The sequence below is a fragment of the Molossus molossus genome, unplaced genomic scaffold, assembly GCF_014108415.1.
Source record: "Molossus molossus isolate mMolMol1 unplaced genomic scaffold, mMolMol1.p scaffold_m16_p_28, whole genome shotgun sequence".
NCBI classification, from domain to species: domain Eukaryota; kingdom Metazoa; phylum Chordata; class Mammalia; order Chiroptera; family Molossidae; genus Molossus; species Molossus molossus.
Genome location: NW_023425364.1, coordinates 1,953,986 through 1,968,360, shown reverse-complemented (window position 1 = coordinate 1,968,360; position 14,375 = coordinate 1,953,986). Strand labels below are relative to the sequence as shown.

The 14,375-nt window shown below is 59.8% G+C and overlaps 1 protein-coding gene across 1 annotated transcript; it reads right to left on the bottom strand.

The window, feature by feature from the left end:
• Positions 1–1,424: 1,424 nt before the first annotated feature.
• On the bottom strand, positions 1,425–12,931 carry KCNJ12 (potassium inwardly rectifying channel subfamily J member 12). The gene is made up of 2 exons (XM_036278457.1): positions 12,819–12,931; positions 1,425–5,807 (listed from the first exon to the last, which is right to left on the bottom strand). The coding sequence occupies exon 2, from the start codon at positions 5,756–5,758 to the stop codon at positions 4,469–4,471; it is 1,290 nt and encodes a 429-aa protein (XP_036134350.1). The 5' UTR covers positions 5,759–5,807; positions 12,819–12,931; the 3' UTR covers positions 1,425–4,468.
• Between the last annotated feature and the right edge of the window lie 1,444 nt (positions 12,932–14,375).

Genomic DNA, 14,375 nt, shown 5'->3' with positions numbered 1-14,375 from the left:
TCACAAGGCACCCTGTAGGCGTGCACCCCACGGAGCCCAGGGCCAGCTCCTCCCTGGAGCCCCAAGGCAGTGAGGAGAAGGCAAGGAGCCTCGGAGGTGACCACTGCTGTGCACAGGTTGTGAACGACACCCCTGGGCTGCACAACACGCAGCCTGGGCCACTCTGCTCCGGAGCTTGTCTGCGGCCCGTCCTGGCCCGGAGCCGTGGTCTGAGTGGTCTGGCTCCACCTCTGCACCAACCTCATCATGAAGGAGGTCCAGTCCCAGCTCGGTTGGGACCACATTGATCCCGGAAAGGAAGGGCTAATACCCGGGCCTGCATCATTCCTGTGTCAGACTGCATATGAAGAAACTGAGGCCGGCGGGGGTGGGGGGCTGCAGCTGATAGGAAGATGGAACCAGGTGCCAGGTCATTTACGTGGTCCTTTCTGTCCAGCCAAACTCCCTGCCTCCATGGACTGCCTCAGTGGACCCACCCGAGTAAGGGTAAGGACCCCAGGTACAACCAAGGGAGCACCCTCGGGGTCTGTGCTGATGCAGTTCTCCAGTTGTGGAAAGTGAACACAGGAATAATGCTCTCCCTGTGGGCTCGGTCACTGAATCCTAGAGGCGGAGCCCTCGGTGCAGATGAAATCTTCTTTTCCGCCCAACAGGCCTTGAGTGTCTTCCTCCCACCCGAGCTGCTCCCCACGCCAGCAGTCCTTGTTTGCCCTGCCTCCCCTACTGGCCGAAGCAGGGGTCTTCCAGTCCCCCGTGCCCGCTTCCCCTCCTGTCAGTGGTGAGAACCAGGACTGCGGTCTTGCTGGGGCCTCCCCGGTGCCGTGGGCCCCAGAGGGTGCCTCTGGTCTCCTGCAGGGGGAGCCGCTCCTCACATCTTGCAGAGAGAAAGAAAGGAGGGAGGCACAGGCTGAGAAAGGACAAGGCCGTGGGCAAAGCCACACCGCTGGGAGGTGACATCCGGGCTCAGTGTTTGGTCTGGAACACGCAGGGGCCTGGGTGGGAGAGGGTATCCACTCTCGGAATGAGGGTGTGTGTGCCGGCTGCGGGCATGCCAGGCTCTGCGAGGAGCTGCTGCCATGTTCCACCCACCCCTGAAAGACCCTGGGGGCCCCGGTGCTGCAGAACACGGGCTGAGGGAGCACCAGAAGGGCAGAATGTGCTGGCGCCGGGCAGGGCCTTTCGAACACTTCTCCACATGGTGGCACTCAAGGTCAAAATGCATTTAATGTGGTCTAGCCCTGGGGCCCATGTCTTCAGAGACCGCTATGTATTGAAAATAACATGAAAATCCGCCATTGAAAATATATTTGACATTCTGTGATTTCACACTAGGCAGACACCCCTGCAGGGGACTCCCTCCCCAGCCCCCACCCCCACTGGGACGCTTGTGCAGGCAGGGGCTGGGCAGTTCAGCACAGCACCAGCGGAGCCCAGAGGGCTGTGTGCAAGCACGCACATGGCACACCACCCCGACAGTCTTGCACACACGTGCACACTGCCCCCTGCAGGCAGGCACCAGCCCTGCTCAAAGCCTGGCACAGCTGCCACACAAACGCACCCCATGCACGTGTACACGTTCAGAGGGACACATGGCTTCCTGCACACATCGCTCACTGCTGGACACACATACATGTGTAGATACCACCTCACACCCAGGCATACAAAAGCCTCACCCTGGCACACACAGTCCACACAGCCCACATGGACAGAATCAGGGCAAAGGGCCAGTGGGCGACTGAGTTCAGCTGTGCGGATGTCCTTGGCCGGGGTCCATCCTGGGTGGTGCATGCCCAGCCTTAGGGCCTGGTGAAAATTCAAACTGATGCCCACATGTAAAACAGGCACACAAACACACCTACAGGTCAGTGTACATATAACTATGCCTGTGTGTGTATCTACCTGCACACATACATATCACGTGTCCATTGTATCATCCTAGATTCACTCACAGACATGTGCACACATCTGTACAACAGTCCCATGTACAATGAATCCACGTCCAAACAGATGAGACAGTTCCACGTGAAGCCACACACTCGTGCTCATGCTCAGTCACACACACTTCTGCTCGCATGGCCCTGTGTCTGGGGGAGGAGAATGCAGAGGCCTCGTCCTCAGCCCACTCCAACCTCTGGACCTCCTGGCTCAGGCAAATCCCACTGCCAGGAGGGCCAGGGCAGGAGCGCTGTGGAGCACACGCCTGCTCAGCAGACTACACACCACGTACACACACACACACGTGCACGTGCATTTGCCACTCGTGTGAGAAACACGCTCTGCACATGCCACACATGGGCCCTCACTCCGCGGCCGCCGGGTGACCCTCGCTGGCCACACAGCTGCTCCTCCTGTCACGCTCCAGTTTCGAGTGCATTACAGAGGGAGACTATTTTGGTCTTCAGCACAAGCAATAAATAAATAAACACAGGGGAGAGGGAAGGGCAGAGGAGCAGCACAGCATCTGCCTTTGGCGAGAGATGAAAGGCAGCTTGGGGCCGCTCTCCCACAGGACCTGGGGACCGGCTGTCGGGGTGCGCCAGGCCTGAGAGGAGGTGCACCTGACCACCCAGACCACCAGGGCCGTAAGGTTCTGGGCTCCGGGCTCTGCTCTGGGTGGACTGAGTGGAGGGCCGGCCACCAGCCCTGGAGGGTCTCTGGGCAGACTGGACACCAGCCCGGGCCACCCAGCTCCCTGGGGCCACCTCACTCCCCCTGGGTCAGCCTGACCACCTGGGACAGGGTTGGTAGGTAAGCTGGTGGGCCGGCAACATCAGCTCCATCCCCATCCCCAGGCTGAGGCTCCAGGCAGGGAGGCCAGGGCAGAGAGGAGACCCGCCCCAGCGCCTCAGGCTGAACTTCCTTGGCCACCAGCTGGGGTGAGGTCTGAGGCTAGGACAGGGTCTCGGGACTCGGGCCTACCTCAGGGCAGGGGCTGCCGGGCATCTCTGGGAGGGAGCTGATAGCCCTCCGGGCCCTCCACAGGTCAGGCCTCCAGCTGTGGGGGGCGGAGGGGGAGGGAAGAGACAGGAGACCCCACCCAGGCCCTGGCTTCTCCCTGTCTCCAGAGTCCCACCCCCTATCTCATGACCTTGCACTCTGCCTCAGTTTCCCCACATGGGCCAGCGTTCCTGGTGCCTTCTGATGCGCTGTCCTGAGGACACCGGTTGGAGCAGCCTGGGCAGGTAAGCTGAGGAGATGCCAGTTTTCTAATACGGACTTCCTTCGGGGCTGGCCATCTGGGAGGACTGCATCTCAGCTGTCCTGGGAAGGAGCCAACTCCCTCCCAGGGTCCGGCCCCCACCAGCTGTCTTCTCTGCCAATAAGAAGCCTCCTTGGGCAGTGCTGGTCTGGGGGCCTGCTTCTGGACCGGCAGAGCCCACAGCCCAACCTCCCCTGCCCGGGGCCCCTGGACGCGTGTGCCACTCCTGATTACCCCGCTGACAATCCCACACCTTCCCCAAGGCCGGGCCTCCACCACCCACTGGGCTCACTCATGCTGCCCAGGTTCAGGGGGCACCAGTCAGCCCAGCCTCTGCACACAGAGGGGCTGGCAGGGACTCGGTGGTCAGTCAGGGCAGCGGGGAGCACAGGGAAGTCCCGTGGAAACAAAACTGCAGCCAGACCACTGGTGTCTCTAAGGCACAACTCGTGCTGGGCCTCCTCCGGCTGGCCCGGCTCCTCCTGGTCTCGGACCCCGCTTCCCTCCCCAGGGAGCCATCCACGCCCACGAGGGAAAGCTGGAGGCCACTGGCCAGAGGAGAGAGAAGCAAACCAGGAGAACCCAGCGCACCGGGGAGAGGGAGCCCCCCATGGCAGGCAGGTCTCATATCCGACCCTGAGAAGCACCTCTAAGGTGCAAAGTCGAACTAGAAAATCTCAAACTAGTCTTCCCCCGGCTTTGCATCCGCCTCTATGACACGAGAGCTTCCATCACGATCGCACGTGGTCTTGGTTTTCCTGGCACCACGGGATCTAACCCAGCACCGCAGGTGAAGGACCCCGGCGAGCACTGTGACCCTCAGGCCTTGGGGGGCTTTCTGGAGCCCCCGCCCAGCTGCTGGTATCCTGGCAAAGCAGTGGAATTCCAACGACCCTTTTTGGTACCTCCATGAATTTTAAAAAATGTTAATCACACGTTAATTTTTTTGTAAACAGTCTTACTCAAGCTAAGATCCCATGTTTCCCCCCAAGTTAAGAACCAGCGGGGTGTCCTGCAGCCTGCAGCCCTCAGGGGGCAGAGCCATTCCGGACAGACTGAGCCCCTGCCCCTGGGCCTGCTGGGCCTTGAGGCCAGGGGCCAGCCTGCTCCAGCCACCCACTCGCCTGCCCACCTTCCAAGGCCGCTCTGAAGAAACAAAACACCTAGAATGCTACTGAGTCTGCAACCAGGGCACCCGGCCCTTTCTCTCAACCTCGCAGGACGCAGGCCTCGACTCCGCTGCAGGTGCCGCCCTTGGCCACCAGCAGCTCAGATCTCCGACTCCCGCCTGTAGGGCCGCTGTTCAAGGGCGCTGCCGCCAGCTGGGGGCCTGTCCAAGGTGTGCCGGGCCCGGGGGCTGCTGCCGTCCTGGCCCTCGTCGGCCTCGTCCTCCTCGTCGTGGCTCGCGAAGGCCAGTTCGTTCTCGTAGCAGAAGGAGTTGGTGCTGGGCAGCAGGAACTTGTTCCCCACCAGGTCCTTGGCACTGCAGCGGGGCGTGGAGGGCACCTCGTAGGTCTTATGGAAGTGGGAGTAGTCGATCTTGTACTGGCTCTTCTCCTCGAAGAGCACGGGCTCGAAGCGGTGGCCCCACAGGATCTCGCTGGCCAGGTAGGAGCTGCGGGCCTGCGTGGTCATGGCGGTGGCCTCCACCATGCCCTCCAGGATGACCACGATCTCGAAGTCGTCCGTCTCCAGGTCCTGCCGGCTGAGGCCAAACAGCGGGCTAGCCTCATCGATCTCATGCAGGATGGTGATGGGCGACACCAGGAAGATGCGGTCCAGGCCCTTGTCAAAGCCCACGTCAATGTCGATCTGATCCAGGGGGATGTACTCGCCCTCCTCGGTGACCCTCGGCTTGATGAGCTGAGCCCTCACATGGGCCTCCACGATGTGGCTCTTTCGCAGGTTGCCCACACGCCACATGAGGCACAGCTTGCCGTCACGCAGCGCCACCACGGCGTGGTGGCTGAACAGCAGGGTCTGCGCTCGCTTCTTGGGCCGGGCCATCTTGGCCATGATGGCGCCGATCATGAAGGAGTCGATGATGCAGCCCACGATGGACTGCGCCACCACCATGAACACGGCCACCGGGCACTCCTCCGTCACACAGCGCAGGCCGTAGCCGATGGTGGTCTGCGTCTCGATGGAGAAGAGGAAGGCCGCCGTGAACCCGTGCACCTGCAGCACGCAGGGCGTGCGGCCGCGGTCCTCGGCTCGCTCCACGTCGCCGTGGGCCACCGCGATCACCCAGAAGATGACGCCGAACAGCAGCCAGGACGCCAGGAAGGCCAGCGAGAAGATGAGCAGCATGTAGCGCCAGCGGATGTCCACGCAGGTGGTGAACATGTCGGCCAGGTAGCGCTGCGACTTCTCGTCCATGTTGGCGAACTCGATGTTACACTGGCCGTTCTTCTTGACGAAGCGGTTTCGGCGCCGGCGCCGTGTGTGAACCTTGCCGTTGCCGAAGCCGTTGGTGCCCGACATGGTGGCCAGGTGCAGCCCGTCCTCCGACGACGACACAATGCTGTAGGGGTTGGCCCGGCCAGCTGCTGCCGTCATCCCGGGGATGGGGCCGCTCGCCCCCAGGCCGACCCAGGCAGAGTGGCTCCTGTAACAGAGAAGACAGCAGAGTCCGACACTGTCCCACGAGTCCCCCACTCATGGTCCTCCCTGATGCACCCACAACAAAGACCCAACCTTCCCTCCCACCACAGGCCAGATCCTCACCCTCCTTCTCGGCTTGAAAAACCGCCCTCATCTCCCAGTCCCTCCAGCAGACACCTTGGACTCAGCCTCAGCTTCTCACTTGCACACTAAGGGCTCTGCTTTCAAAATATATTTCAGATCCACCCCCTTGCTCCACCCTTGTGGCCTGAGTCCCCACCATCAGCCACCTGGACCAGCGTGGCAGCCACCTCGCCCACCTCCATGCTTCTGCCCAACCCGTGTCCAGCGACAGCCAGAGGGAGCCTGTCCCTCCTCTGCTCAGAACCAGACGCCCACTGGCACCGGCAAGGCCTGGGGGCAGAGCCCGGGCCCCTCGGTCGCACCTGCCGGCCTCCCCTCACTCACCTGGCTGCTTCCTTGCTGTTCCTCAAGCCCGCCCTGGACACTCCTCCCAGGCCTCGCCCCACCAGGCTGGCCTTAACGCCACGAGGGCATCTCAAGGTGCTCCCTGCGCTCAGAGAATGTGCACCCTCTCACGTCCCCACGGCAGCCACACAGCCTGACCCCTGACCTGTAATGCCCACACTGCCAGCCCTCCCGTGACACCATCAGCCACCTGAGCACGTGGATTTGCTGTTTGCTCACAGCTGACTCCCCCCTAGGGCCTGGAAAAGGCCTTGTTCCCCAAAACATCCCAAGTTGGGCCCCACCCATCCACCGACACTCACATACTCCATCCTAGACACCCACTCTTGCAGAACACATACCCCACACCCTCAGCTTCCTTGTCACAAGCAATGGCTAGGAGGGACACTAACTCAGTGCCCAGAGGGGTCACCCTCACCTTCCTCAGCTCTAAACAAGAGCACACAGGAAGCACTCAGAAGCATCACAATCCTCCACCCACTCAGGGAGCACTTGACCAGCCTGCCATGCACACACACATTCACACACACACACCTGACCAGCTCGCCATGCACACACGCACTTCACCAGCCTGCCATGGACACACACACATGCACACACACCTGGCCAGCCTGCCATGCACACACTCACACACACCTGGCCAGCCTGCCATGCACACACACACATGCACACACACCTGACCAGCCTGCCATGCACACACTCACACACACCTGGCCAGCCTGCCATGCACACACTCACACACACCTGGCCAGCCTGCCATGCACACACTCACACACACCTGGCCAGCCTGCCATGCACACACTCACACACACCTGACCAGCCTGCCATGCACACACTCACACACACCTGGCCAGCCTGCCATGCACACACTCACACTTCACCATGCACGCACACACTGGGTGGTCTCAGGGCATGCCAGACAAACACTGCTCCCACGGCAGTGGTACTCATCCAGCTCCTAGACACACATGCCAGTAGCCACCCTCCCCCAATGCCCTGCTGGTGCCAGGCTGAGGCATCTGCAGGCTGGGAGCCATGGCACCACCTGGCCCTGTGGGCACTGAGGCCATCTGGCTATCAGCACGGGGGCTGTGGGTACTCAGGACCTCATCCTGTTTCAGCAGGACTGAGCTGGAAGAAGAGGGAGATCCCTGGCCAGTGGGCTTGACCAGGGAGATGAGGAGTTGGCATGCTTCTCTCCACCAGTGGGGACCCCATGCACCCTCAAACCCCACATGGCTGCAGTATGATGTCAGAGCTAGACAAAGCCGGGAGCCCTGAGTGCCCAGAAGACAATGAGGCCCCAGGGGAGAAGGTCCCAGGACAGCCAGGACGGGAGCAGGGAGGCAGGCAGCTGGACACCCACCAGAGGCTCGGAAACTGGAAGTAACACAGCCAGGAGGTAGCCGCGCTGGGAGTCAGCCCTGGTCTGTGCAACCAGGTGCAGCCAGAGCCTCAGAGGGGCACAACCGCTGAGCTCTGCTCCAAACCTCTAGGACACAGGAGGGTGGAGCCCTCATGCTGCCAGGCTGCGAAGCCCCCAAGGGTCTGTCCGGGTCACAGGCATTGCTGGGTCCGCAGAGCTGGACAGTACATGATTCTCACACGGTGCTCACTGCCCGAGTGGACCAGCTCCTCAAGCACAGGGAGAGCAGGCCAGACACGTCAGCAAATGCTCGAGGCATCCAGTCAACAGCTCAAGGAGGCAGCTACCACCTGTACTTCTCCTCTCTGAATGGATCGAGGCAAAGTGACTTCCCCAAAGCCACGCCACCAATAAACAGGAGAGCTGCGTCTGAATCCTTTCTGTGCAACACGAGGGCTCCCTTCACGGGCCCCAGGCTCTGCGGGGGCCTCGCCTCCTGCTGCCATCCTCCCCGCCAGGTGCTCCACCCGATGCCTCACCACGGGCTTCAGGAGCTGAGGCCGGAGGTCCTGTGGTGGACGTCGCTTCTGCCAAGGCCAGGAGGCAGGGAGCCGCAGTGCGGGGAAACCCAGGGAGTCCCTGTGTCAGGAAACAGCTCAGCCTCCTATTCCTGGACCCTCAGGGGTGCCAGGGTCAGGGTGCACACATGCCATAGGAGGCTGCCAGATCACTAGGGTTGTGGCCTGCAGACTCTGAGGGACATGCAACAGGTCATGGCTACTCCCGCGGGCTCTCCAACCAGCTCAAGGCCTGCACGGGGCAGACGTGCAAGAATCAGAGGCCAGAGAGCCCGTCCTGGTGCACCGTCCTGGCCGCTGCTGCGCAGACTCCTGGGACCCAACGGGACTGCATCACACAGAGGTGGAAACCCCCTCACCTGTTGACATTCCTCCTAAGTCCACACAGAGAAAACCAAGGTCATGTTCACACCCACTCCCCCTTTTCTCAGAGCTGGAAACTGAGATATGGGGCCAAGTCACTTGTCCAAAGTCACCCAGAAACTAAAGAACAGAGACAGCCCTGGCCGGTGTGGCTCAGCAGTGAGCGCATCAGCCTGCAAACCAAAGGATCTTGGGTTTGATGCCAGTCAAGGGCATGTACCAGGGTTGCAGGTTCAATCCCCAGCCCTGGTCAGGGTCATTGCAGGAGGCAACCAACCAACTGATGTGTCTCTCTCACATCAATGTCTCTCTCTTGCGCTCTCTCTCTCACACACACACACACACACACACACACACTCCCCCTCCCTTCCACTCTATCTAAATATCAATGGGGAAATAGCCTCAGGCGAGGATTAACAAAACCAAAAGAACAGACAGGAGTGGAGGCCCCGAGCCCCATACAGTCCTCGGCCTCTCTTGCCCTCACTCTGCTATGTGTGCACGCGTGTGCAAGAAACACGCAGGGCGTGGGAAGCCCCCACAGCTCTTGGTAAACAGCACCACTAACTGGCCAAATGTCCCAAGGACACTCCTCACACACACACTCAGGCTTGGCAAGAAGGTTGTGCCGCTCTGTGGCCTTTCAGGACTCGATTGAGAAAACGTGGGACGAGGCCCTGGCCGGTGTGGCTCCGCAGTTAGAGCGTCGGCCGTGGACCAGAGAGTTGCAGGTTTGATCCAATCAAGGGCACGGACCTGGGTTGTGGTTCAGTCCTGGCCCTGACTGGGGTCGTGTAGGAGGCAACCAGTCGATGTGTGTCTTTCACATCAATGTTTCTCTTTCTCTCTCTCTCTCTCTCTCTCTCTCTCTCCCCCGCCCCTCCCTCCCTCCCTCTATCCCGCTCTATCTGAAGATAAATGGAAAAAATATCCTCGGGTGAGGATTAAAACAAAAACGTGGGATGGTATCCTTAACCGAGGTTCTGCAGGCCGGGCTGGCGCTTGCTCAAGGGGTGCACGTGGTTAAATCAGGTAAGAAACAGAATTAGGTTTGTTTTGCTGCAAGAGGCCTTAGCAAGCAAAGAGCCCGCTCCCCATGTTATAGATGGGAAAACCGAGGCTGACGCTTACCCCAGGTCACAGAGCAACTTTGGGCTGGGATGAGATGGTAAGGATAACAGGACCACTCTCAGCAGATGCCCAGGTTGGCCAACGAGCATCTGGGCATTGCTGGGAGGACACGGGAGGGACGCTGGGCTGCAGGGCCTGGGCCTGAAGGGAGGGGCGACTTCCACCCCAGACAGCAGGGAGCAAGCCTGGCAGCGGAGAAGCTGGCCCGGAGCCCGGGGAGGTGGCGAAGCTGTCCCGCCAGCCCCCGCGGCTGTGGACACGGCCTCGCAGCAGCCAGCATGCTCAGAACCCTGGTCGGGCCTGGGCCGAGAGGCTGAGAGAGGCAGCTCCCACATGGCCCACGGAAGGGGCCCGAAAGTCACTGGAAGGGGCCTCTGGATGGAGCAGGCCCCTCCACACTCAGTCCCGCAGCTCAGGTTCTGATGGCATCAGGAAGGGTACCGGGAAGGCCTAGGCCCCCATTCTCAGAGAACTGTACGGGCCAACCGGGGGCCCTGCGGGGGCAGGCCCAAGGTCCCCTACCCTCAAGGAGCCCTCAGCTGGCCCCTCCAGAGGCATAAGCGTGGTGATCAATGCCCCCCCATGCTTGCTACCTGCCAGGCACTGTTCTAAGAGCTCTCATCCCTACAACATGGTGACTATCACCCCATTTTCTACATGAGGTTACTGAAGCTCAGAGAGATTAAGTCACTGCCCAGGGTCACAAGCCTTTAAGCAGTGAGCTCCCAGTCTGAGGGTAGGAGAAAAATCCACCCCGCAGCCAGAATGTGGGCGTGACACCGCGTTCGTCTCAGCCCTCGCGGCCTGGCGGTCCCAGGTGGCGGTGAGACATACAGGCGGCCCGAATCTCAGCACGCAGCAGGGGGGCGAGCCCACACAGCACCCCTGACCTGCAGCCATTCAGCCCTTGCTTAGAAGTTCAGGGATGGGGTCCCCACAACCTCAAGTCCTCAGTCACTAGTTCAGGGAGAGCCAGAATGGGGCTCACACAGCCTCTCTACCTACGCCCGTGGCAGACACCCGGGATCCACAGGGATCTCTCTCACTGTGCCCTGGAACAGCTTCGGGATCTTCCCTTCACTACGTGTCAGACTTAGCCCAAGAGCTTAAAGAAGCCAATCTTTCACTTGCAGGTGGGAAATGGTCCCTTGCTCAGTCACACAGGACGTGAGACCGGCTGGCCTGAGGCTGGGCCACAGCAAGGCGGGCAGCCCAGCAGGGACGGGCACCGAGAGCTGGGAAAGCAAAGGCAGGGCAGAGGCATCCTGGCGGGGGTGCTGAGCAAGGAGCAGGAGGGGATGTGCTCACACACAGGGGGGCAGTGAGCAGACTGAGGCTGGCCTGGAGGGGAGAGGGGGCCTCGAAGGGGGACCATTCCCATCCTTGTGCAGAATCACCTTTGCAGGCCAAATTCCCTCCCCTCCGCCACTGCACAGACACGCCTCTGCCACAGGGCACACCACGTCCCGCCGACACCCGGGCGAACACGGTGCAGGCGGGCTTTCTGTGCCAAGGCCTCGCTTGACCCGAGGAGAGAAACAGCAACAATATGTTGATATGTGCTGGGGATGGGGGTGGCCGGTGGTCCACCTGTTCCCCGGACCCTAACCATTCCAGGGCGCACTGCCACTATCCAGCCACCAACACCGGTCTTTTTGCCCAGTAGCTCCGGGGCAGGCCAGGGAATGCACACCCAAGAGCAGCCTTCACTCAGATTGACAGGGCAGCTCCCTGACCCCACGGCACTCTGGGGCGCCTGCTCTGCACCGCCTCCCAGGTCTTCAGTGGCTCCTACCCTTCCTGGTCTCACCTCCAGTACTTCTTGGGTCACCAACCACTGAACTACCTGCACAGAATCTTGTCTTCTGGGCCCTGCCTCACAGGCTTCAGGTGGCCCCTCTGTGGCGAAGGCTGCCAAACTCAAGCCTCCCCTCTGGATGTCCCACCACACCACGAGGCCAGCACGGTTCCTCCCCTTCTTCCAACCTCGTCCTCCTCTCTCTCCCCCACCTGCTCCTCCCCTCTTCCCCTCCTCCTCCTCCTCCTCACGGAGTCAGCTGGCAGCCTGGCCACTTGGAGCCTGGCCTCCTCTCTCCTTCAGTCCCCATATCAACTCCCTCACCTGGTCCTGGGCCTTTTACCTCCTGACCTCTCAGGGCCATCTGCCACCTCCTTGTCGACAGTGACCCCCTCCACCCCGTCCAGGCCACTCCTGTCTGGGTACAGCCACCAGCTCCTGATGGGTTCATGGCAGCGACCCTCTGCCCCATGTGGTCTGACCCCCAAACCACAGCAAAGAGAATGTTTAGAATCTTCCCGTCCATGGGGATCAGCTGAAGGCTACTGCTTCCACGAAGCCCTGAATTCTCCGGTTAGGGCCAGAGGCCCCGTCTCCGGCCAGCCTCAGCCATCCAGAGAGGCCGACCGGCCTGGCTCAGGGAGGGCACCCAGGGAACAATGACTAGACAAAGGGACGAGGGAACAGCAGCTGAACAAAAAAGTGTGTGGGGGCGGATGGATCAATGAATGAGGAGACAGACAGATGTACAGACAGGTGGTCGAGCCCATGGACGGAGGACGGGACTAACAGATGACTGGATGGATGGACGCGTGCAACCAGAGAGACGGACGACTGAGGTGAGTGGGAAATGACTGCTGGTCAGGGCACCGCGGAGCAAGGAGCCGGAGGCGGAGGAGCTGGCACACTCGGAGGGCCGGGGGCCGCGAGGCTTGGGGGGGACACGGGAGGTTGGGAGGGGGACCATTCCCATTATCACAATCTGGGAGATGACAAGCTCTCGGGCTGGGGGGATAGGTTAGTGGCGGAACAGACATGGGTGGCCGGGTGAGATGAGGAATGGCGGGTGCTGGTGGGTGAATAGCTGGGAGAGGGGAGAACACGGATGGAAAGATGGCTGGGGAGGTGGGTGGATGGCAGACGGATGGGAGGACTGTGGAACCTGTGGACAGACAATGGTGAATGAGTCTGAACAGGTGGGTGGATGGGTGAGCAGGCAGAAGAAGAGACAGGTGAGTGTCTGGTTGGGATGACTGGATGGACAGGTGCGCATCAGTGACCTTAGCTTACCTCCTGAATGCTGTCTTCTAAGTAACAGTGTGGAGTGGGCACATGGCTGTCCTCAAGGCTGCACTAGCAGCAGCCGCCGCCTCCCCAGCACCCGGTGGAGACGAATCCGTCGCTAAGAGACCCTAAAGTTAACAAAGCAAAGCCAAATTACTGTGGACGGTGCCACGGTGCCACTCTGCCAAGGGGCTCAGAAGTCAGAAATTTCCACATGAACCCACATTTCCGCTTGCTCCCCCAGGGCCCCATGGGTGCAGGGGCCTCCCACACCTTCGCCTGTCAGCCTGTCCATAAGAAACCTCCAGAACCAGAGAAGGGCCAAACGAAATAGATCCCGAGGCAATAGCAGCTGGTAATCAGCAAGTGCTCACTGTTTCCAGACACTGTGGAAGGTGGATCACAGACGTCAACTCCTGTAATCCTCACCACCACCCACAAAATTGGAACTATCGCTGTCCCCATACCAGAGAGGTAGGTAATGTGGTAATTCTCCTGAGGACCAGAGGAACTCAGGTCCCTAGCCTGTGCTCCTAGCCACCACCTGAAGGGCCTTCCCAATGCTAATCACAGGGCCCACCTTTGGGTGGGTGGGTGGATGGATGGATGGATGGATGGATGGATTATGAATGGATGGAGGATGGAGTGGATGTGTAAATGGAAAAATGAAAGGGTGGGTGGATACAGAGCTGGATGAATGGATAGATGGATGGATGGGTGGATTATGGATGGATAAATGGGTATATTATGGAGGGAGAGATAATGGATGGATGAGTGAGTGAATTATGGATGGATGGATTACAGATGGGTGGGTCTATAGACGGATAAATGAATGGGTAAGTGGATGGATGGATTAGGATAAATGGATGGATTATGGATAGATGGGCAGGTGGATTATTAGAGTCCCTTATGGATGGATGGGTGGATTATAGATGGATGAATTATGGGTAGGTAGGTGGGTATAGGAATATATAAATGAATGGGTGGATGGATGAATGATGGATGGTGATGGATAACGGATGAATAGTGATGGATGAATTATAAATGGATGGGTAGATTACGGATCAGTAGGTGAGTGTGTGGAAGGATAAGTGAATGGATGGGTAGATAAGTAGATGGATGAATAGGTACATGAATGGGTGGATGGGTATATGAATGGGTGAGCAGATGGGTATATTTCTTAGGTGGATGAATGAGGTGGTTGGGTGGGATAGAAAAACAGGTAAATGGGTGAGTGGATATATCACTGTACAGAGAGGTGCACATCGGTAACTTGTCAGAGACTTACCTTGAACACTAACCATCCTACGTGGTCCCTGCAATCCCCAAGCCTTGGTTTTCCCATCTGTCAAAGGGACCCCTGCGTGCACCCCCTGCGTGCCATGAGGATCACGGAAGCGTGGATCGGGAAGGGGCTCTGTGAATCTCCAGGGGCAAGCTGACTCGAGAGACCCTTCTCACCTTCCCCCACCTGCCAGCCACTGGCCCAGGCTGTGGTCCACTGTCAACCTGGTTTTTCTGGCTGGGATTATGGCAACTTTCGGCGGGTCACAGCCACAGTAC